We start from the raw sequence: 22529 nt of genomic DNA, 5'->3' as shown, positions 1-22529 counted from the left end.
AAAGGTCATGAGGACAGACCCAAAGTCCACTCCTGACATGGGACACTCGTAGGGTGAGGCACTGAGCTGCTTTCCCGGCCTGGACACAAACTCACATAGGCCAAGGAGAGGCCCACCGGGACCACAGTCCCTGGAATGATGCCGACACTTGGTTTTCTTCCTAGAGACACTTTAAAAAGGCAAACAGAGACATTCATCATCTAAATAACTAGCTGTTGCCTGGACAATGTCGTATGTATGGGACACAGTAAAGAAACAGTGGATCGAGCTTCTAAGCTGCCGACAGATGTAACTATACCTGTACATTTTGTTCATAGGAAGACATGGGTTGGGCTTCTTTTTATACAAATAACATTGTATATAAATATAATCCTGAATGCATTGTAACAAATTAAGAACATATAATTACAGTTGAATATTTTTTTTTTAAATAACAGATTTGTTAGTATGCTTAAAATCTGTTTTTATAATCCCCCCCCCCAAACAAGAGATTTTTAAATAGATGCTTCAGTAAACAAAAGTTAAATCTGATAAAATAAACGCTGCAGAACAGGCAGTCAGACTTGAATGCAACTTTATACTGTAATAAACTGCTACGTCGAGGATTACGATATACCTCTTTGTCCAGTTGCCTTGCTGGTTGATTGCATAAATGGAGTTCTAATCGGACTTTGATCTCACACACTAGTGCTTGCAGAGTAATGTATTTTCTAACAGATATCAGCCTTTAGACAGATCCTGCATTAGCTTAAGATTTCACTTCCATTACTTCTCACCAGCTCAGGGAACTGAACGGTTGCTCAAACAAGTTTCCTCAGCTATTGTAAATGGAACGTTCGCTCATTTCCATTTGGAAAGCCTTTGCAATAAGCCTAAAGACTGGCATGAAGGTGTTTGATCGATACCTGGCGAGGTCATCCAAAATGAGCTCTGACAAAAGTCCATGTCGCGTTTCCAACAGACAGAGACTTCAGCACTACATGCAAAATAAAAGTCTTCCAGCAACATTTGGTGTGTATTGATTTTATTTATTTTATAAACCAGAAAAACAGCAAACAGTCTGTCAATTAGAAATCAGTAGAAAATGTTTATTAATGTCTTATACCATAGCTTCAGGATTCTGGTTGGCATTATTAAAAATATTTACAGACAACAAGTCGAGTCTCAGTCTCCTCCAATAAAATGTTCTTTGGGGAAAGGAAAAATAGATACAATTACACAAAATAAATTAAATATCTCTTTAAAAAAACGATGTTCTCTAATGAGGAGGATGCACACACAATCCAAACAGTGTTCACAATATTGCCGCAAATATCCCATGGAATTTTATCCACACTACCTGGGCATGAAGCACCTTGAAGACCGTTATCTATGTCCACACGTACGGGAGTGATGTGTGGCAATACAGCCTTGAAGAGTTCAAAGTTTGTTATCTAACAGGAGAAATGCACCACTGCAGTAACAGAAAGCTTTAAGTTAAAACAAAACCCAGTATTTAAAGTACTGTACTCACATTTCAGGTCTCAACTGCAGTTGCTGCAAAAGCTAACACATGACAAAGACATCTGTACAGACAAATTACACCACAAAACAAATGTCTAATGTATCTTTGGAGATGTTAGAGGGCCTGAGTTTTATTACTTTGCTGGTTATTGTCATTTTGCAAAAGGTCAGAATAGAAGTCTAACAGTCTGGTAGATAGGAGACTTTAAAAAAACACACACATCTGGTGTCAGAAAGCAAACTCAAACAACTGTCTCGAGTTGATGTATTACCAAAAAAATGACATTCACATTTATTAATTAAAATAAAAACATATGATTACAATCACAGCTTTGTCTCTAGGTAAAAAGGCACTTTTTGAATATTAAATCTTTAATCTGGATCTGGATCATCTGATAAACGTCAGAGAATAGGAAGTTAAAAAATTATACACCGTTCTAACACAGAGGAGAAAAACCTGAACATTTTGTTGGACGATCGTCTGAAATTCCTGCCAATTTCATCAAAAATGTCAAATGATGGCGACCGGCAGGTGAGCTGCACGACACAAAGCTCTTCCAGTAATATCCCCACATTCAAGTGCAAACTGTCTTGAGCTTACCCGGGGTCAGAGGTCATATTCTGCTGCACACTGCTGAAGGTAACACTCATATAGGTTTGCCTGGGGGAGGGGATGAGATGAACTGCATGAAACTGACAATTCTGAAGTTTTAAATAAATCAGATTCAGATTTCAGTTGAAATTTCCGGACTAAACTCTGAATAAAGGTGGAAAATAGAAAATGGACCTTCTTAGTTTTGACGATATCGTGGATATAATCGTTGTACTCTGCCATCGTCCTCTTCTCCTTCTTTGACAACGTTTTCTTTCCTTGTCTGAGAAAAAAGAAACAACATTAATAACGTTCATTCATTCATTCATTCATTCATTCAGTGCCTAAGGGACTCTACATGCGTGACCATGCTTGCACTGCATATGTAAAAACTCACCCTGCAAAATACTTTGTCAGGAAAAGCAAGAGGTAGCAAAAAGCTCCAAACATGAGCACAAACACGACTTGCCCATCTTCTGGTATCCAGTCCCATAGTAACATCACAATTCCCTGTAAATCCCAAAGTACAGTTTGGTTAATAATCAGATTCATTTGGAATCAAACTGTAATCTAATCCTAGAAATCACAAGGCTGCAGCGTGAGGAATACAAATATCCCCCGCGGGGCTCAGAGCTTACTGTCAAGATGGAGATGAACCGAGCGAGCCCTTCACCCAACAGCTCATCCAGCTGCTCTTTAGAGAATGTGTTGACAATGAAACTGAGGATGAAGAGGGTAGGAAGGACAACACCCAGAGCGCCACACGTGAATGAGTGAAGACGGACGCTCTTATTGTGGGTCGCGTCGACCCTGCATGCACACAAAGGGAATCTGGTATTAATACTTTCTGCAGTGGCTAATAGCTGGATGCTGCCCTCATCTCCTCCACGCCAAACATTTCTATTAGCACAAATCCAACATCCAACGCACGCCAACCTGTCCTTCTCCAATTTGCTGATAATGGTGGAACAAATAACGTCGGCGTCTTTCTCCAGCTGATCCAAAGTCTTCTGAACGGCCTGGCTGATGGTCTTCTCGATGGTCTGACACACCCCATCGATCTGGTTCACGCACCGGCTCGGCTGAAAAAGACCAACGGCGATGAGCACCTCCGTAACACATCCACAACAAATCCTGGGTGCTTTTCCCCCACTGGCAGCCTCGTGCTCTTAGCAAGGTCAAAAAGCTTTGACTGATCAGTGAAAATAAAGTGTCTTCACAGGTACATGCAGGAAACAAACCTTGTGTGGGTTGGGGATGTAGATTGTTGGCATCTCAAAGCCGCACTTGTTAAGACCCGGACGACGACAGAGTTCCTGGACTATCTGCATCATCACCCTCTGTAGAAATGAACACATTATTAATTATAGAACGGCTGTAATGGAAAAAAGCTAATCATACAGGTGGACTGGCCTGCCTGTCCGTCTCATTCCCAGCTTCGTCCGCCTTGCTGAGGTAGAACAGCAGCTTGTCTCCACATTTCTCCGACAGCTTCTCCACAATGTTGAGCGTGCGTTTGCAGAGTGCCTGACCCATCGGGTCAAAAAACACAAACACCAGGTCTGCCTGTTCCCCTGCACAGGAAAAGCATTCATTACAGGAACACAACAGCCTTAACCTAGACGGCCAGACACAGCTGTAAAGACATACCCAACCAGATGATGGCGTTGTTGACATCGAAAGGGTAGACCATGTCCCCGTCCACCAAACCAGGCGTGTCCACAAATGTCACCAGACTGAATTTCTTCTGCTTGGATGTGGAGATCTCAGCCGACAGATAGTCCGTGACGCCTGGAATATACGGACACCGTGTGTGCAGGCGGTTCCTCCGGAAGAGTGAAGACGCTGAACCAATCTTAACGTCCGAATCAGGGAGCCCGCCACATGCTAATCACAATATTAACATGTGCTTAATGAACAGCCACGCAGCAATCAATACTCGGAGGCCTAAGGGAGGCCGGCGAGCGACTTCTTCTGCTCGCGTTTCCACAGGGAAAGCAAATGCACAGGATGATATTGTTTTTGTACGCACGTCATCTGTGAACACACAGAACAACGCAAACACCCGCCGCGCAAATAAAACCATTCAAAACGATTCCAGGCTTTTTTTTTAAACCACCGTCCACGCAGCGGAGCGGTCTGGTTGTCATGGTTGCACACAACAGCTCTTCAACTGGCAGCTTTAGCATTGGTCGAGGGACATAAAGCTAGCCAGTGAAGAACGACTGTGAGGCAACGCACGGCGAGCTTCACACACTATTCAAGACATGAGCAGCCCTCAAACCTGCAGCTCTGAGCTCCAGAACAGGGTCACCATTGAGACATAACCCCCCACTATTGATTAAATAAGCCCCACCCACATCCTCCCTCTGCACACACACACACACGCACTGGGGATGACACTGAGGCTATTTCATAGGAAGAGGCAGGTGTTAACACAGATTACATCCTTGTGCCGCCGTGGCACGCAGGCAGCAGGGAGCTTTACAGATCTCTGAGGCTGCCGCTCTAAAATGCAGGCATCAAGAGAAAAATAGAAATTCCGTTTCACTTCCATCGATCTGAACACAAGTGAAATAAATGGCCCCGTTAGCGACACATCCATCGACCTTCCAGAAGGAAATCCCACGGGTGTTCTGAGAGGCGAAAAGGAAACGAGAGCCCTGCTTGCCAACGGGTGCTAAGTTCCTCAAGTGACTGTAACTGTAGACGAAGTAAAGGGCAAAGGCTGCAATAAACGCCGCGTCGACTAAAAGACTAAAAAAAGAACTTGTCGGACTAAACGGGTCGTCCCTGACGCAAAACAGGAAACAGCACAGCCTTAAAGCTCGACAGCAACGAGCCGTTTGACCTGCGACTGAAACGCCCGATTCTCACGCGGCACGTGGCGGATCCACCCGACAACAGGTTGAGAAGATAAACATTCAAATATCGCCTTAAACGTCCTCTGTGTACGTCTAAAACTGCAATAAAGAGTGAAAAAGACCAAACTGTACAATCAGCATCCACGCCCATATAAGGATATCTGGAGATTTTTCTGATGAGTCATCCTCAGGTTGAATAAAAATAAATAATAATAATAATAAATGCAATTCACGTTTCCAGAGGCGCTGACGGCGCTCAAATAAAAGCGTGCTCGTAATCCAGAAGCCGTCGCGCGGCTCTGCAGGAGCTCCTCCCGACTCCGCTGCACTGCCGTCGATGGTGCGTGAGTCACACGCCGTACCGTGAGCACTCTGATCTGCACCCGGTGAACCCACACAACAACGCACACACACATACATACATTACCCCCCGCCCCCCCTCACTGATGCTCCCACTCAGGAAGCAGGCACACCCAGATTTTCTGCACGACCACCTCAACATCCAGAAGCTTCAGACTGCGGCTGAGAACTGCTGTCTTGAAACAAACGTGCAGCCGAATACATCCTCCACGTGAGCCTGAGCGCATCAACGCGCGATAACCAGAGACGTGTAAGAAACACAAGGGAAAACAAAAATGAGTGTAAGGAACGAATCCAGTGGAAAACATTCACAGGCCACTCAATAGAGCACAGTCTTCAATCTCCGCTCTGATTTAACAGCAAACATAGACCGTGTGCGACCTTTTGGGCGTGTACAACAACACAACGCCGGCGTTTTTACGGCCTGGCCTGCCTGATCAGTCACCTGACCTATTACACACACACACACACACACGGATGCACAACGACTCTCCTCATGCTCATCAATGAACAGCAATGCTTCAGGGGCAGCTGCACCAAGATGTTAATGGGAGATGAACCTCATTCATGTTAAACCCAAACAGATTACGCAGCCTTTATTCTGGGGAAAAGTCAGCTGGACATGCCCAAACTGAGCAGGTGTCAAGACTTACCTTTGAACTCAAGCAGTGGCCGAAAGTGAGGGTAGAGGTGTAGCGTTGCATTCCCCTGTGAAACGGTTCAGAAGACAAGGTAAAGAATCATAAGATGACAAACTGTGAGTGTGCAGTTTGCTCCTCTCCCTTTAAGCTCCTCCCCTACATAATCCCTCCCGCTCTGCAGTCCTGCACTGCAACTACATTATTCATCTTCATCATCTTCAGCACGACAGGATATGAATAGAAAGACAAAGGAAAAGGGTGTGAAAAGACAGAGATATATAGATGTCTACAAGACTCTTTATATGCGGAATGGATTAACTGTGTGTGCGTGTGTGTGTGTGTGTGTGTGTGCGCGTGTGTGTGTGTGTGTGTGCTAAAACGCATTCTTTCATCAACTTACGACGTGTTCCGGTTCAGTTCCACTCAGACAAACGAATATGAAATACTGTTCATTTAACACCAAGAAGGTCTGGAAGTAAGTTATAAATTCCTTCCATTTAGAGATTCAGCCCAAAGATCAAAGTGCTGCGGTTGTAATGGTAACGTTTCTAGTTTGACTTGCTTTTCATCGGAGCCTCTGGACGTTCAACATCAAACCCTTCTACGCTCGGAGCGTTTAAAAACAACCTTTGACCCCGTTTCAGAGCAAAACACGACATGCAGGTATCGTGTTGCAATAGTTCTAAACTTACAAGCTTCAGTCGTGCTTCAATGATATTTGTGAATGTTGTGAAGCCTGATAGTCATGATAACTGTTTCATATTGATCCCAAATGTCCACTTTGAGGGGAAGATACACCCCCCCCCCCCCACAAAAAGGCATTGAGACTGAGGCGAAACGGACATCTGCAGCGCTACACCTGGGGCATGATGGGAATTCCACCACTGGCGTGTTGGATCTGGGCTGAATGCTTACATTCCAGTTTAGAGCACCTTAGCCACCATTATTCGTTTTCTGCCGACTGCACATCAGATCTGCTGCTACCGAGGAAGAGGAGGATGACTGCGCTAATCAATGCCACTGGGTCAAATGCTAATTACCAGTTTTATAGTGCTTATGCTTGGCGGGGGTTCTAATCGTGTCCCTTTAATTTTGTTATTAAATGATGTAGGGATAAAATTTATTTTAGTTTTTTTTTATTGAACACATGCAAAATGACACTTTTGTGTTTTCATGTCCCTCGAGTGTGCATCGGTGCTGAGGACGCTAGCTCTTACCGTCAGTGATTCTCTTCTGCGACCACTTGTGATGAATGTGAATCCTTGCGTTTCAATGGCCACGCCCGTTTTCAGAATGTGTTCTTCAGCATACCTGAAATAAATGCAAACGGCTTCAGAAACTATCCAAAGCAACATCACAAATATGTGCCTGCTCATACCGAGGTGGCGGACCGTCATGCAGTAGTAATAAAAGTATGTACAGTATTACCAATTAATGAAAGAGCTCTTCCCTGCAGAATGGTTACCCAGAATCATCACAATGATCTTCTTTCTGGGAGGCAGGAGCCTGACTCCGAGGCTGCTGGCGATCCTCACCAAGCCTGAAAACGCACACACACACACACACACACACACACACACATACACACACACACACACACACACACACACACACACACACACACACACACACACACACACACACACAATAAGATAAACCCCAAAAAATTGGATATAAAATGTTAAATAGCAGACCTTCTTTATTTAACCAGATGGAAACATCAGAAAGTCTCTGTGATTTCCGATTTCTACCTAGAAAGTCGTAACATTTTCTTTCAAAAGGGGAAATAAATCAAAGGTAATTTGTTAAGCAGTTGGTACATTTCTCTTTAATAAATAATAATAATAATAATGTCCGTCAAACTAATTCAGTCTGAACCTGTCAATCTGCGAATTAAAGTTTCATCTTGAACGAGATGCTGAGCTTCCCCGGATTGAAGGCTCGTTGTGGAACTCGGGTTTTAATTTTAATGGAAAATAATTCCTCACATTCAAGTGACGCGGAACGAAACGACCTATTTTAACGACGGTAAATGCAGGGCGGGGCCGCGGAGGAGCATTCGGGTTGTTGACGCGGACAGACAGCTGCAGCGAGCGTCTGCGCCACTTTGCATGATCACAGCGGCCGAGTTCACCTTTAAGTTCAAAGTGCAAACGTCAGACTGAGCCCTCCACACTACCGAGTCACAGAGCATCGTGAATGGGTGTGCTCCGCTTCCGTTTTACGCTTCAGCTAGTTTATTATTTACCGTTTTCGCTGTCCACATACAGACTGTGGCATTCTCTCAATATTCTCTCGCTCGGTGTGGTGATAGCGGACTCCAGCGGGTTTGCCACGGACCGGGGCTTCCTGCCCGACATTGTGAGCAGCACGGCAGCGCAGGCAACCTGCCGCCTCTCCGCTGTTCTCCAGAAACCACCGGGGGAAGGGTTTCAGTGTAACACCAGGACGCTCCGACGCGGATAAAGCGCCCCCTTCTGGTTAAGTACGCTCACGAACGAAGGGTAAGGTGATGAACGATGATGAATATATTTATTAGATAGAATGGTAGAGTACATGTACAGTCAAACAGTAGCATGTATTACAGTACAAGTACAGTCAAACATCCTGTCTAAGAGGAGCATTTAAAAAAAGCCCTTAGTACATAAATCATCGACATGTAACAATACCAATAAAACGAATATTAAATTACACAATTGATGCAAAATAACAATAAAGTAAAAATAAATTGCACCACAGATCCAAAATAACAATAAATTAAAAAAGAACACTTGAAAGGTGCCATATTATGTCCCATGTTTCTACACTATTATGGTGATTTTAGGTCCTTGTCAACCCAAAGACAGCTAAATAAACCATCCAGTCAATCCTGCGTAGTTTGCGTAGGTCTGTGATTACCTACTGAAACACGTCTGGAAGAAATCGCTCCCCTTCTTACGTAATGAGGGGGAAACATGCACATGCTTCCGGGTTTAGAGAGGCTTGAGACAGAAATGACGGACTGCAGCATCTGTTTGCTATTTTGACCAAAGGCTGGCACAGATATTTCATGCAAGTGTTTGGGAACGGCATTAACTTGTGGAAAAGGGTTATAACATGGGACCTTTAAATTCTGATGAGGAAATGTGTGAAAAAAAGAATTATAATATCAAAAAAAGAAAAAAAAGAAAGAACTTCTCAATATATGAATTCAATCTTCTGAATCTGAATCTGATTCCCTCTTACTTGTGCTCCCTGTCTTTCTCTCAGACGTAACGCTGCTCACTGTGCAAAATATAGCCTGGGACAGAAGGGATCCATAGATCATTTACTGCACCGGCCAAGGCCATGTTGTAGAGTTTCTGCTGACTGGACCATAAAGGGGTTTACACGCATTGCTTTACGTAGACACCAAAATGAATTCCGATCAGGACTTTGCACAGCCAAAGAAAGCGGTAAGTTAAAAATCAACCTTCTCTTCTTATTTTACAAATCATTTAGTTATAATAATAATAAAAAAAAAGGCTAACTACACTCAGAAATACAATTTCTGTAATTCCATAGTTGTTATTGTTGTTCTCTATTCTTTTTTTATTGTTTAGGAGTTTGCTAGTCACAAATCAAATACCTGAATTCTCGTGCAGTATCACTTCTTAATGAAGCCTCTAAAATGTACCGGTAGTTTATTTTGGGCTACAACTATAAAGGGTTTTTGGCAGATGTTGATTTCTTTCATTTATGATATAGATGCAGAAACTATGAGCTTTGGCATGTTGTGGAAAAAATCCTTCTGGAAGTGATCATCCCTTGTAAATACTCATAATTCATTACAGCTTATTGGGTTTTCACAATTTCATTGCACGCCCTATTTTCAGCTATGAAAGTTGTTGTGTTGCTCCGATAAGAGGATACAGTAAATACAACAGACAACATGGCAAAATCGTTGAGTCAATTAATGAAGGATTGTTTGGTTAAAATGTTCTTTTCTTTTATTTAATTATTCAAAATACAGTGAAACGCAAAAACATACCATTTTGTAATTACTCGAATACTTTCTTTATGAAGAGCGTGACATGATATTATCTGTTGACATAAATGTCTACATAAAGATTATTATCTAAGGTTTTACCCTTAAGGTATGTATGTTGTTTTACAGCCAATTTGGTACCATAATTAGTGTTTTTGTGTGGAAAACTAACAGTTCCATTAACCTTTAAAGAAACGTAACTGAGCCAGATCTCCCATCTTAATGAAATTACGTCATGAAATCCTGATTTAGAGGATAGAACGTGACATCCCTTTCCCCTCACCCCGTGGTGTTTTCAACCAATAGAACAATTGTACAGTCCTCCTCAGAAACTCAAGCTTTGGCTAAATGGTGCTGGTCACACTGTTCTTAAGTCTAAAGCGTACGCTGCGTTAAGCTTCTGCAACAACATGTCTAAACGGGTTTTGGATGAATATGAACCGCTGCTTGTCGAAGAAGTCAAAGCCAGAGCGCGAACAAAGGTATGTGGATTAAAGGGGTTTAAATCAAAAGCTGGATCTGAAGATGTTGGTTGTAGCCTCTCATCATCCTCCCTGTTTCTTTATCTGTTTTATTGTAGGTGTCAAACACAAATCTTCTGATTGCTACATTTGCTGTGTGTATAGGAGGAACCTTCCAGTATGGATTTAATATATCAGTCGTCAATGGAGCCACGATGGTAATGCATCTTAACAAGCCGTTAATACCAGATATAATAATGTAAATGAATGTTAGAAGAAGCCGGGAAGCATTCAGTTCATTTTTATTAGAAATATTAGAAGTCAAAATAAGTTCTTAAAAGTGTGATGTTATGATTGGGAAAATGTACTTGATCCCCTGTGACTGTTATTCTATATTTATACTATAAAAATACTATTTGTGAGTAAAAGTATGTTCTTTCTGTCCCTGAGCCTAATAGATCTGTTGTTTATTGTACGTAGTCATATTTGTCCAACACGCAGATTATATGTAATACATGTTTTATATATAGCGAGACGTCTGGTATCATTATTTTCTTCATATTTTAGATCAATCATTGTGATTTCAGCTGCTCAATGCCTCTGAACTGTCGCCTTTATTTTATTTCTAGCATGTTCAAAGTTTCATCAACCAAACCTTCGTTGATCGTTACCAAACAGACATATCAGAGTTTCTCCTCACTCTTCTTTGGTCCATCATCGTGACTTCATTAACCATAGGAGGATTTATAGGGTCAATGATCAGTGGGACACTAGCCATGAAGCTGGGAAGGTCAGTCCCAAAATACTTGGACAAAATGTCCTATTTTTACTGCGATTCAGTTGTAAAGTTGTATTATGATGTTTTCCAGGAAAGGGGCCTTGTTGGTCAACAACATATTTGCATTGATGGCCGCTCTGATGATGGGTCTGAGTTCTCCATCAGGATTATACGAGCTGCTCATTTTTGGACGTCTTCTGTCTGGAATAAATGCAGGTAAATCATTTGGTAATACCTTTGTTGATACTCGGTCGTTCATTTAAATTGTAAATGTGTGCATTTCTAACTTATTTCTTTGGAAGGGACTTTAAAGTCATACTTTTTACGACCTCCGAATCATCTTGTGAACATATATATATTTGGTTTTAACACGCAATAGATAAGATGGGGTTTCAATCATGTTTTTTCTTCATAGGCATTGGCCTTTGTGTTCAAACTCTGTACCTGAGTGAAATACCTCCAACTCCTCTGCGTGGTGCCTTGGGAATAGGAACTTCTGTTTCCATTACATTTGGAATCTTGATTGGACAATTGGCTGGTCTCAAGTAAAATAAAATAACATTTAAATTTATAAGAAATCTTAACCTTCCCTTTGAATCTTGGTCCAATGGAGTTTTGTTTTTTGTTTTTTAACATCTTCACAGGGAACTCTTGGGAAGAGAAGAGCTGTGGCCCGTTCTGCTCTCAACCACGTGCATCCCAGCATTCCTTCAGCTTCTCATCCTGCCCTTTTCTCCGGAAAGTCCTCGCTATCTACTCATCGACAAAGGAAATCTTGAAGGCTGTAAAAAAGGTGAACTAATGCCGCCTGATGGGCTGCTCCTTGTAATTAAATGCAAAAATGCGTTATAAGGATTTAAAGATTAGGTGCATGTGACCGGATGATAGTTCACATTTCAGAGCTGTTTCACAGACATTCACATTCCTGTGATCACGCTCAGTTCCACACTAAATTTCATGTGATAGAATCTTTTCTGTTTCTGAAAAGCTCCTTACTTTAGTGAGACCCTGAAGCCTGATCACATGAAAGCAATAGTGTGTCTGTGTGGAAGATATATTCACACTGTGTGTGATGTGTTCTCCTCTCTGCAGCCCTGAAGCAACTCCATGGTGCTAACTACAAAAAGGAGTTGGATGATATTGAGCTGGAGAGGAAAAGTCTTGGCAGTGTCAAGACTAGGACGACATGGGATGTCATTCGGGACGGTAGTATCCGCTGGCAGCTCATCACCATCATGCTGCTCCACGCTGCGCAACAGCTGAACGGCATCAATGCTGTATGTATGCCAATGTCAAAAGACTGAACCTGATATTTTATTCTCAGTCCTTCTGTCCCTCCCAGGGTAAAACTGATCCTCGGAGTCCTCAGTTATGATTCTTAAAACAAAACTAATCCATCAAACATGACCAAAACATGCGTTTTTAATTGTGCGGTTCTTTTTCCTTTTCTATATTTCTTGTAGATTTACTTTTATGCAAACTATTTGTTCAAACAAGCTGGCATTCCTGTTGACAAAATACCATATGTGACCTTGGGCTGTGGGGCCTGTGAATGCATCACAGCTTTAACATGTGTAAGTATTAGCGTTACTGTACTTGTAAGTAATGCTTTATAAACTGTGAATTACATGAGAGGAAAGCCCATGAATAAGAATGATGCGGAACGACAACAATAACCTTTCTATTTCAGAAGGTCAAGCATTTGTCTAAAGTCTGGAACGTTAGATCTGAAATACAAAACAGATTCAATTATGACTTTATTGTCTACCTATGTGGAAAACTGTCAATATATATTTGGAAGGAACACTGTAATTCATTAGTAGTTAAAGTAATGATCATTTAGGATGGCATTTGACCAAAAAAACAAAACAAAACTGTTTAACTCCTCAAAGGTCAGAGAAAGTTCATGACGTGTGTGTGGAGTGTTTTTGATCTCCTCACATGTGACGTGTCTCACAGGGTTTTCTCATTGACAATGTGGGCAGGAAAGTGCTCATCTTGGGAGGATACGGGCTCATGAGCATCTGCTGCGTTTTATTCACCATTATGCTCAGTTTTCAGGTAATTACACTCCAGGTATTTAAACTATTATGATATACAGTATATCACCCTTGATGAATCCTCTGCTTCTTTCAGACTGCCAGCCCTGTGATGCCGTACTTGAGTGTGGTGTGTGTTTTTATTTTTATCCTCAGCTTTGGCTTGGGTCCAGGTAATGGAACACACAGTCATCAGCCTCCTTCCCTCAGGCGATGCTTTTGCACAACAGTGAACAAATGATCTCTTTTGATGCTTCTTTTTTTTTTCAAGGTGGCGTGACTAACATCTTGTCTATTGAGCTGTTCACACAAACTACCCGTCCAGCTGCGTACGTGATTGCCGGGTCGGTGAATTGGTTCAGCTTCTTCTTCATTGGCCTGGTTTTCCCTTTTATTGTGGTGGGTGTCCACAAAGTAATTTGTTGCGACGTTCTTTCTTTTGATCAGATGTTTTATGATGGCCTGGAATTTTCCGATTTTGAGATGGGAAGCATTTGTGGCATGACAAATGGTAAACCATCTGCAGCATGCCTGCCCTGCATTCTATCTCCCTATTTCCTGTTGCAAAATATCAGCTGTTTTTTGAAAAGTAAAGGTAAAATTAACTTTAAAACTTCAGATAAAAAGGACTTTAGCCAAGTAGGAAACAGCTTCAGAGGATAAACTTGCAAAATAAATAAATAATAATTCCATGATCATATAGCCACAAACATTTTTGGTTTTACGTCATAAATCTTGTAATCCTTTCCTCATTGAGTTGAGCGTGTGCTGTATTTTGTTGTATTTGCACAGATCGGACTGCAGCAGTACTGCTTCCTGGTGTTCCTGGCTATCTGCTTCTTCATGGCTCTGTACATTTTCCTCTTCATTCCTGAGACCAAGAACAAAACCTTCACTGAAATCCAGAATAAGCTCAATTCCTCCAACAATGAAATCCATACTGATAGAGCCGGGAGTATTTCGTTCTCAACTTATTTTTGAAATATAACCCATGAATGAGTGGTGGCTGTTTAATGATTGTGTCACAAACAAGACCCACCAGGTCGTTTTAATATATGAAGCATAATAATGAAAGGTGTTTAAGGCACCTTGTCTGAACATCAGAATTGCACTCATATTTAAAACTAAACCCTGTTAGTTTGCCTACAAACAAAGTGATTAATAATGTAATATTTCTGTATAAACCATTAAAGTAAAAATGAAAGTCTAAAAACAATTATTTTTGGCTGCTTTATTCTGGTTCACTGGAGAAAAGACGTGTGCATCAGGCACGCATTGGGGGGGCAGGAGTAGAAAGACCCTTAGAACAACTTTGACCTAAATATTTTTGCATCTACATCAGGAACATGTAGCCACAGGAACAATAACAAGCCACCCAAACTCAGTCAACCACATGTGACAACTCTACTCTAACCAAACGTGTGAGCGTGAATCCAGCAGGATAATCCATGTGTCCTCCATCCATGTCCTGATGGTGGACACAGGAATTCATTTTTTTTTTTAAAACACTGAAATGTTCTCCTCATTTAAAGCTCATAAGAAACAACTGGGACAAGCAGAGTGCACCGATTTGTCTTCTTTCTTTAGCTTTAACGTTGCGCCTGGCTTCAGGCCAGCAGGTGGCGGTACTACGTGGTACATGAAGGTAAAATCCATTGATGAGGAAGAAAATAAGCTCCTCCCATAATCAACATGGCGACCTAGTGGTAGTCCATCCATGCCTCTTTGAATACATAACTTGCGCTATATTTGGTGGATTTTTAATTAAAATGTCGCGACTCATCGTTAAAAATCTCCCGAATGGGGTAAGTAAGCCGCCGGGATGTCAACTCACAATAACGGTAGCGGTGGTCGTGGGGTCCCCCCCCCCCAGCCAACTTGAAAATAATTGTCTGTACTTGTGTAGATGAAGGAGGAGAGGTTCAGGTCGATGTTTGCTGCCTTCGGCACAGTGACAGACTGCGCTCTCAAGTTCACGAAGGGTGGCAAGTTCAGAAAGTTCGCTTTCGTGGGTTTTAAAACCGAGGACGAAGCGAACAGAGCTCTGAAACATTTCAACAAGAGCTTCGTGGACACATCTAGAGTGACGGTAAGGGAGGGGGTCCATCTGGGGGGCTTCAGGACTGAACGCGCGTGGAGTTGCCGGTAACATGTTTTTGTTTCTGCTAATCCAGGTGGAGATGTGTAAAGCATTTGGAGACCCAGATAAAGGAAAAGCCTGGAGCAAACATACCCAGAGCTCAGGCCTGGAGAAAAATCCCACTACTAAAGATGCCCACAGCAAAAAGGTACTGCCTGGAAAACTGTGAAGACGTTAATCTGAGTCTTCATATTATGTTCGGATAGAAACTATACCAAAGCTTCCATCCTGCAATTTAATATCCCGAAGGTGAGCCGGTGCTGTCTGGACAACTTTGTTGTTTTAATAGAAACTAAGGTTGTTTCTTTCCTCAGAAAAAGACACAAACAAAGGAAAACAGCACAGCTCTTGGAAATGTGAGTTAATTTTGTCATTAAAGTTTGTTTGCTGTAAAATATTATGTATATTAGATCTGAAAGTGAATAACCAAGGTTCATTTCTTTGCCTGCACGATGTCAGAACGTAAGCTGCTAATTGAAAGACATTTTACGCACTAACAAAGATTTTATTTTTTTTAACTATGAAATTACGTTAAGAATCGTAACGGTAACAAATGAGATCAAACTGACTAAAGTGTGTCAAATATTGAAGTTAATGTATTTTAGAGTTCATTTCTACTACTGCTGGACTTTTGGCTTGTCCCGTGAGGGGTCGCCACAGCGAATCAATGTTCTCCACTTCACCCTGTCCTTTTCATTTGTACTGTACTGTTCTACTGCCTGCACTTGTAATGCGTGTTCAGTGTCTTGCCCAAGGACACTAACATGCAGACAGTCGGGGCCAGGATTCAAACCGCTGACCTAATGGTCACTGGGCGACCTCCTCTGCTGAGCCACAGCCGTATTACCTGATGTACATAAATGTCTCGTTAACATTTTCGTTTTCTTTCAGAAGGCTGTTGCATCATTCATTTTCACATTGTCTCAATGTTTTATTCTAATCTTTTGTTTGTAAATGATTTAAAACATTTGCCTACTTGCTGCGTCTTTCAGCTGGAACAGGATGAAGGATTCAAGGAGTTTCTGTCAGTGCATCAGAATCGTGGCCAAGCACCAACCTGGGCGAATGATGTCACTCAGAAAACCGCTGATCCTGAAGGTAGAAGGACAAAGAGTCAGGAAAAGAAGAAGCCTGCACCGGATGACTACCTCAACTTTGATTCAGATGAGTCAGAGAAGGAGACTGGAGATGAAGAAGAAGAGAATGAGGAAGATGAAGGTTGGCATCAGTGATTGTATGTAAATGAAAGCTAGCCTTGAAATTTTCTCAATTCATTTTTATTTCTATAGCAACAGATCATAACAGAAAGTTATCTCAAGGCACTTTACAGGAGTAGCAGGGAAAGACAGAGCCCAACTTGACCCACAAGAGCAAGAACTTTGGAGCATATATATATATATAGTGTGAATAAAATAGACCCAAGCAACGAGCCCTGTGGAACTATTTATCTAGCTTTTGTGTACATAGAAGATTAATCATGAACATGTACAGACTGAGATCGATCAGGTTAGTACTAGAAGTTAGACCCCTTATGTCATCTTCAGACGTGACAATTTAATTTAAAGTGCGTTATTAGCTGGCCACATTGTGGGCCACATCATTTGGCGATTGGAGCCTGTTGAGTCCAGATGAAATTACATGTAGCACAAAACATTTAAAGACTTCACTAAATTGTAGTGAAATTCAAACATAGGGTAGATAAATAAACTGCACACATACTAACAATATCCATACATCGTGGTATATAGATGTATATAAAATGTTTAATGGAGTTGGCTGTAACGTACAGATGAGGTGTACATGTTTCTTTCAGGTACCACTAAAGTAGCACTGAAGTCTGGCGTGTCAGACATGGACTACCTGCGCTCGAAGGTGGCACAGACGGATGACGCCATGAAGGAAAGTGAAGAGGAGGATGGTGATGATGAGGACTGTGATCCTGTGAAGCAATCAGACAGTGCCTATGAGAGCGGTGGCAGAGAGAAAGTCTCAAAAACCAAAACTGGAGTTTCTTCTGTGGATAAAGAGAAACGTGCCAAGCAAGAGGTGACATTTCCTGGAAGTCTACATCTGAATCATTGCTGCAGGAGATATTGTGGGTTTGTTTATATTTGCACACTTTACAGACGGAACCGGCAACAGAGTTCACCGTGAAGCTAAGAGGAGTTCCTTTCAATGTAAAAGAGGTAAGGGAACAAGAAATTATTTTCTTATGGCAGTGAAAATATTCTACTTCAAAAACATTCTGTATATTTTATATGTATGCAACTATGACATCAATACTTTTTATGTGTAACAGCAACAAATTCGGGAATTTATGACACCGCTGAAGCCTGTAGCAGCCCGCATAGGGAAGAACGAAAGTGGAAATAGAACAGGTTTGTTATTCTTAAAGGATATTCAGATGTTTTTCACAATAAAATGTATGTCGACAATGTTTTAAAGATTTTGTTTTTATGCCATGTGCCGTTTATCTGGTTTGTAAATTGTTGCGTCTTGTATATGTCCCTCTTGTGTTTGTTTCAGGTTATGTATATGTGGACTTGCACTCAGAGGAAGAGGTGGTAAAAGCCTTGAAAAAGAATAAAGACTATATAGGTGAGAATTATTTTTATTTTAACCTTATTTTGCATTATTTTTGTCCAGGGGACTATTGTTAAAAAATTGCATGCATTCTTTCTGCGTTTTCAGGTGGGCGGTACATTGAGGTCTTCAGGACAGATACCTATAAAGGCAAGGAAGATAGAAAGGAAAAGGAAATTGACCGGAGCTTCACCAGGAAGCTCAAGGAGGATGAAGAGGAGGAAGATGTTGCAGAGTCTGGCCGACTCTTCATCAGAAACCTTCCTTACACCTGCACCGAGGAAGAGATCAAAGAGTTATTTTCTAAACATGGTAAATGAAAAAAGCCATTTCTGCAAAAAATCAAATGAAATCTTACCAGTCACATTCCATAATAATTTACTTTTTTTTTTTCCAGGTCCTTTATCTGAGGTGCATTTCCCTATTGACAGCCAGAGCAAAAAACCTAAAGGCTTTGCTTTCATAACTTACATGATACCAGAGAATGCTGTGACGGCTCTAGCTCAGCTGGACGGACATATATTTCAGGTGTCTGACCATCGACTCGTGTGACGTATCACTCCGTGCCACAGAAGCTGTGCAGTAAATGAAGCTAAGGCTCATCGGAAGCATCCATTCTCTTTGTACTTTAGGGCAGGATGCTGCATCTGCTTCCCTCCACGTTAAAGAAGGAAAAGACAGACCCTTCAGATACCGGTGGTCCTGGGTCTTCATCTTATAAACGGCAAAGAGATGCTAAAAGTAAAGCCTCGAGCTCCAGGTAATATATTTTTAATCATGCTAATCCCCTTCTGTGCACGAATCCATTCATTATTTCTGTGTTTACTTGACTGATCCCTTTTGCTTCTGTTAATTTCATATTTCTTTCAAGCTCTCACAACTGGAACAGCCTGTTTTTGGGGACAAGTGCAGTGGCAGATGCCATTGCTGAAAAATACAACACCACAAAAAGTAAAGTTCTGGACCATGTGAGTAGACGATGTGTCCTTCTCATTTACGGTGATGCTTCTTTTAACATTAATATGTTGGTCTGGGTTATTGGGAGGGTTCTCTGATTCATGAAAAGTTGATGTTCTGTAATGTCATCAAGGCAGCGGACATTTCTCTGAGAGGTAACCCGTAGAACAAAATGTTTCATGTAAAGAAACACTCCAACAGGATTGTGTGCTTTGATGCATTTTACTGGACTAAGCAGCGTCATGCTAGATGACATCAGATTTATCAGATTTAACATTTGATGCTCTTTAATCTTCCGCAGCCACATCAGCTGTTGAATTTGTTCAGCGCTCTGAGCGGTGAATGTTGAAAGAGTTTTTATTCTCCTCTGGTCCTTGCCTCTCTGCAGGAGTCAAAGGGAAGTGTTGCGGTGAGGATGGCTCTGGGAGAGACTCAAATCGTTCAGGAGACCCGACAGTTTCTACTAGACAACAATGTCAGCCTGGATTCCTTTAGCCAAGTACGCTTAATATAGCCTCTTTTTTCACCCCTTTGTGAATTTCCTTCCAGCAATTTTTGTGTTTCGTATTCCAGCTCTTTCGGCTCAGATGTTTTTCCTGCTTGCGTTGTTTCCTCCTGCCGTACAGGCTGCAGCTCCAAGGAGTACAACTGTTATCCTGGTGAAAAACCTTCCAGCTGGAGTGACTGTGTCGGAGTTGGAGGAACTCTTCTCGCCTCACGGTTCCTTAGGTCGGGTGCTGCTGCCGCCGTCTGGACTCACAGCGATCATCGAGTTCCTCGAGCCAGCAGACGCAAAACGAGCCTTCACTCGATTAGCTTATAGCAAGGTGTGCTTATCTTTTTCATTGCAGAATCTGCACACACAGCATAGTTTAAGGTGAAACACTTTATAGTAGAGTTTTTCTTATTTTCCAAACACTCTAGTTTCAGCACATCCCACTGTATTTGGAGTGGGCGCCTGTGGGAGTTTTTGTTGCAGCCAAACCAGAGCCAGGTAAAGGAACTTCAAACGTAATGTTTTTCAAGATTAACATTTTTTTTAGAAGATTTGTGATCAGAATGTTGTTTGTTTTCCTACACTATAGTATTAGAGAAGATGGATGCATTGACTGAAGAGAAGAAGGAAATGTCTGAAGAAGTAGAGGAGGAGGAGGAGGAGGAAGAACCTGATCCTGGCTCAACACTTTTCATTAAGAATCTTAATTTCAGCACAACAGAGGAGAAATTACAGGAGGTCAGTCGGTTCTTACATTTGACCCTCAGCCAGTGGGTTTGAACATGGCTTGATGTTTGACATTATTGTTTTCATTTTTTTGCAGACGTTTTCCAAGTGTGGAAAGGTTAAGTCCTGTTCCATTTCCAAGAAGAAAGATAAAACAGGTAAGAAACATTAAAATCTCATTAATGAAGCGCTCCCCAGCGGTGTAGCTTTGGTTTGAACTAACATGCAAACATGAATCTGTGAATGAAGGTGTGTTTTTTTTCAGGACTTGTATAAAATTATATTTTTTAGTTCTTTAGAGCAGATTTTCTTTATGTTGATTTTTTAATTCCAGGCAAGCTGTTGTCCATGGGCTATGGGTTTGTCCAGTATCAGACAGTTGAAGCAGCACAAAAAGCCTTGAGACAGCTACAGGTAGATTTCCTCACTGAAACATTTTCTTTCCTTTTCCAATGATCTGGTTCTTGGCTAATTTTTTTGCTTCCTACCTTCCACCAGCACTGTACTGTGGATGATCACCAGTTAGAGCTGAAAATATCTGAAAGAGCAACAAGGTAAAATGTGCTTCAGATGGATCTACATTGAGTCAATCAGAAGGAAATGTGCATCTATACATGTATTTCAGGCATGTTTGCTCATATCAGGGTGTGATGTAATATTAATGAGCTGTAATCTTTATTTAAATAGAAAGCCTCTCAACCATGAGTAGCATGCTGTACCGTTTCTTGTGCATATTGATGCCAAAAGAAAATAGTTCCTGTTATTTAGAGGAGCTGGGTTGTGACTTCTGTAAGTTTTGTTTTTAGGGTTTTTTTTGGGGGGGGGGGGGGCAGTTTGTGCAAAGTTCCATTTAGTTTCATTTTGTTTGAGAGAATCTCTCAAGCTGATTTCTCCAAAGCTCAGCAACTTTTACCAAAAGAATCTAGATGGGTGAACATGGTTTTGTTTTTTGGAGGGTTAATTCCCTTTTTCATTTAGTTTAGTTTAGTGTAAAAAAAGAAACTAAAATGCAAATGTTTAAAATAATTGTGCATTTAGATTACAAAGTTGTAAACCAGAGGGATTCCCAACTAAATTTTTAAGTATCTACCATCTTCTCACTATAAGCTCTTATAATGAATGCAACGTTCATGTCACTAGCAGCAGAAATACACATGAGCATTTCAGTAATTGGTAAATCATTTCTCTGGCTGTTCATGTTTATGGGGCAGAATCTAAATAATTTCTCATTGTGTCCAGGACAACCGAAGTGTCGCGCAAGAAGAAGCAAACTGAGAAGAAACAGACGGGATCCAAAATCCTTGTGCGCAACGTCCCCTTCCAAGCCACTGTCAGGGAAATTCGGGAACTCTTCTGGTACTGGTCATATACATGTACTAATCTATAACATGTTATTCACATCCAGGTAGAGAACATTAGGAGGGAGTGAATTTAATTATAATACGATTCCTTCTGTCTGTCCTTTCAGTACATTTGGGGAGCTAAAGACGGTCCGTATTCCAAAGAAAGCCGCTGGTTCAGGCAATCATAGAGGCTTTGGATTTATTGATTTCCTCACCAAACAGGATGCTAAGGTTTGTGTATTATTTAGGCTTTCTGCTGCAAATTCCTGAAATAAATTTGCCATCCTGATGTGCTCCTTTTTAAAGTGCACATTTAGTAATTCCCTGTTCTCTCTGTAGAAAGCGTTTGCTGCACTCTGCCACAGTACCCATCTGTACGGGAGACGCCTGGTGCTGGAGTGGGCTGAAAATGAGGAAACAGTTGAGACATTAAGACGGAAAACGGCGGAACATTTCCATGGTAAAAAACACCTTCCTTTCAAAGTTCACAAAACTTTGCAGAAATGATGACAACTGTGTTTTTAATTTATTTCTTTATTTTCTATGTCAGTGGATGCCAAGAAGCGGCGAAAAGCAGAGGTCCTGGAGGGAATCCTGGAGGCAATGGAAACTGCCGGAGTTGCGGAAGATTAAATTAATTGATTTCTGATACACAAAACGAACCAATGGTTCCTTTATGTTTCTGTATAAAGATGGAGTGTGGACAAAATGAGTGTGTAAATAGGAACATATTACTGGCTTCACACTCAATATTTTGTTTGGACTTTTGATCGAATGATGCAAGAAAGTGGATGTGATGTCAGTTTTTAAATAAAATGTCATCTCAGTTGGAAAAACTGTTTGTGAAGCTAACGCTGAAGAAGAGCATGAAAACTTATGATGAAGATATTTCTATTCTGGGATATATTTTTTCTTCTATCTTCTGGGATAATTTATTAATGACGGTAATAATAATAGAGTTCATTGGGTTGAACTTCCGCTGGATTATCAACTTCCGGCCATATAGAGTGCGGCCGTCCTTGCCACGTGACCATTCGTTC

General features: G+C 41.4%; 3 protein-coding genes across 3 annotated transcripts; 2 read left to right on the top strand and 1 right to left on the bottom strand.

The window, feature by feature from the left end:
- Positions 1–1016: 1016 nt before the first annotated feature.
- On the bottom strand, positions 1017–8320 carry si:dkey-98f17.5 (uncharacterized protein LOC569123 homolog). The gene is made up of 12 exons (XM_068738706.1): positions 8209–8320; positions 7389–7500; positions 7178–7271; positions 5973–6027; positions 3746–3886; positions 3509–3669; positions 3337–3435; positions 3032–3177; positions 2734–2905; positions 2493–2605; positions 2291–2378; positions 1017–2164 (listed from the first exon to the last, which is right to left on the bottom strand). Exons 1-12 carry the CDS (start codon positions 8318–8320, stop codon positions 2111–2113), a joined length of 1347 nt encoding a protein of 448 aa, XP_068594807.1. The 3' UTR covers positions 1017–2110.
- Positions 8321–10376: 2056 nt separating this feature from the next.
- Positions 10377–14409, top strand: slc2a11b (solute carrier family 2 member 11b). Its single transcript, XM_068738503.1, has 12 exons — positions 10377–10448; positions 10547–10645; positions 11057–11217; positions 11297–11421; positions 11621–11750; positions 11850–11998; positions 12298–12482; positions 12669–12779; positions 13165–13266; positions 13342–13417; positions 13516–13643; positions 14037–14409. Exons 1-12 carry the CDS (start codon positions 10377–10379, stop codon positions 14223–14225), a joined length of 1527 nt encoding a protein of 508 aa, XP_068594604.1. The 3' UTR covers positions 14226–14409.
- Positions 14410–15013: 604 nt separating this feature from the next.
- rbm19 (RNA binding motif protein 19) lies at positions 15014–22317 on the top strand. Its single transcript, XM_068760787.1, has 24 exons — positions 15014–15049; positions 15151–15333; positions 15419–15532; positions 15699–15740; positions 16377–16602; positions 17198–17400; positions 17511–17570; positions 17684–17762; positions 17911–17982; positions 18076–18279; positions 18365–18495; positions 18600–18727; positions 18839–18935; positions 19313–19423; positions 19551–19751; positions 19849–19918; positions 20010–20158; positions 20244–20304; positions 20481–20560; positions 20645–20700; positions 21386–21502; positions 21615–21720; positions 21829–21949; positions 22040–22317. Exons 1-24 carry the CDS (start codon positions 15014–15016, stop codon positions 22120–22122), a joined length of 2730 nt encoding a protein of 909 aa, XP_068616888.1. The 3' UTR covers positions 22123–22317.
- The last annotated feature ends 212 nt before the right edge of the window (positions 22318–22529 follow it).

Source organism: Brachionichthys hirsutus, chromosome 4, assembly GCF_040956055.1.
Source record: "Brachionichthys hirsutus isolate HB-005 chromosome 4, CSIRO-AGI_Bhir_v1, whole genome shotgun sequence".
NCBI lineage: Eukaryota > Metazoa > Chordata > Actinopteri > Lophiiformes > Brachionichthyidae > Brachionichthys > Brachionichthys hirsutus.
This window is presented reverse-complemented; position numbering and strand designations above follow the sequence as displayed.